At 44.5% G+C, this 1,750-nt stretch overlaps 1 protein-coding gene across 1 annotated transcript in view; it reads left to right on the top strand.

Annotated features, from left to right (window-relative positions):
* The window catches only part of LOC105267934 (transmembrane protease serine 9), a 10,635-nt gene extending 8,891 nt beyond the window's left edge, over positions 1 to 1,744 (top strand). The window contains exons 7-9 of the mRNA XM_011307130.1: positions 129 to 391; positions 596 to 1,077; positions 1,418 to 1,744. Coding sequence (XP_011305432.1) covers positions 129 to 391; positions 596 to 1,075 — 743 coding nt within the window. The 3' untranslated portion in view covers positions 1,076 to 1,077; positions 1,418 to 1,744. The remainder of the gene's footprint in view (positions 1 to 128; positions 392 to 595; positions 1,078 to 1,417) is intronic.
* Positions 1,745 to 1,750: the final 6 nt, after the last annotated feature.

Genomic DNA, 1,750 nt, shown 5'->3' with positions numbered 1-1,750 from the left:
TTTCGGAAATATTTCTCGCCGTGTATCTGATCGATTGGCTGGGCTTGTTAATTCGATGATTATCTGGTCGTAGTCATTACACATTCATCAATTCCCTTTGTTCCAATCTCGATCAAATGCATTTACAGCAGCCGAGGGGCCGTGGTACAGCCTTATCAACCCATTCACCCCAGGTGGTCGTATCGTTGGAGGTAAACCAACGACAATTCAGGAAGTGCCGTATCAGGTGTCCCTCCAGGTCAATGGGTTCGGCTTCTGCGGTGGAATCATCATCTCCAAGGAATGGGTTTTAACCGCTGCTCATTGCGCTAATTACTCACCTTATCAGGTCACAATCAGAGCTGGAAGCGCAACAATGAGTAGTGGGGGATCACTTCATCAAGTCTCCCAGGTATCAATGCCGAAAATTCACTCACGAGGAAAAAAATACGCGATAGCTGTCATTTTTCCGTTAATTACGGACATAATATCCTCCACAAAAATTCCCTGTCACTTTTCCGTTATTATAATTTTTTAATATTCATATTTGAAATTGCAAATATTATTTTTCCGCGGTGTAGGGTAATAAAAAAAAATGGAATTGGTATATTTTCAGATCGTGCAACACGAGAATCACAAAACAAATCCTTTCGGAATTCCTGTGAACGACGTGGCAGTGATGCGGGTTAAAACTCCTTTCGAACTGGACGAGACCCGACGTGCCATTGATCTCTTCAGACCCGGGGAATCAAGCCGACATGGAATTAAGGCCGTAATCACGGGATGGGGTTCCGTGATGGAGGGCGGAGTGACGACTGAAGTTCTCAACAGAGTCAGCGTCCCCCTCATCTCCATGGAGGAATGCAATGACGCCTACAAGAGCTTCGGTGGAATTCCACCTGGACAAATCTGCGCAGCCTATCCTGAGGGGGGTAAGGACGCCTGTCAGGGGGATTCCGGTGGACCCATGACCGTCAATGGACGTCTTGCTGGTGTTGTCTCTTGGGGAAATGGTTGCGCCAGGCCTAGATATCCTGGCGTCTACTCCGAGGTCGCCTACTTCCGGGAGTGGATCAACCAGAAAACTGGGGTGTGAGGGTTGGCATCCATTTTTTTTCACCCATTTTCGCTCAAAAGTAAATCTTCAGGCGGAATTTTTTGATGGAATTCTAACGGAATTTCTCTCAAGAATTTGACCTAGATTCATCAAAAAACTTTATTAACTAAATTACGAATGATTAATTACATACATCCAACCAATGATAATACCTCAAAACTTTTCCTTCCCTCCATTCCCCAGGATTCCATAAATTTTCCAAGTTTTTCACCGCTAGCTCTGGAAGACCAGTTAAAAATGTTAAACACCTGAAAATTGAGAGCTTTTTTCCGAAACTTCTTTCTCTGCCGAATGCATATGACCTTTCGCTCCAATTTCCAGGGAAAAAAATCGTTGGAATACGGCTGACCTGCACTTCATCTAATTTGAGCTCTCCCTATCGAATTGAAATCAGGACAAGAACAATCAGACGTTTGGGAATGCCAGTCAGGTTTATCGTCTTACCATCCTCGATCTACAGAAAAGTCTACTTAATTTTGCTACAGCTGTCCTCTACCAGTGCACACGTGAAATAACAGTTCCAGTGCTTCAGCGAAAAACTTTTCTGATGGCCAACACCACCAGCACCGTGAGCATTCCAGTCAGGCGTTTTCCTACTTTTTCACCCCCTATTTTTCTTCCCTCTTTACCGTCTCCTCTATCTGAAAATATCCT

Source organism: Fopius arisanus, unplaced genomic scaffold, assembly GCF_000806365.1.
Source record: "Fopius arisanus strain USDA-PBARC FA_bdor unplaced genomic scaffold, ASM80636v1 scaffold00002, whole genome shotgun sequence".
NCBI classification, from domain to species: domain Eukaryota; kingdom Metazoa; phylum Arthropoda; class Insecta; order Hymenoptera; family Braconidae; genus Fopius; species Fopius arisanus.
This window is presented reverse-complemented; position numbering and strand designations above follow the sequence as displayed.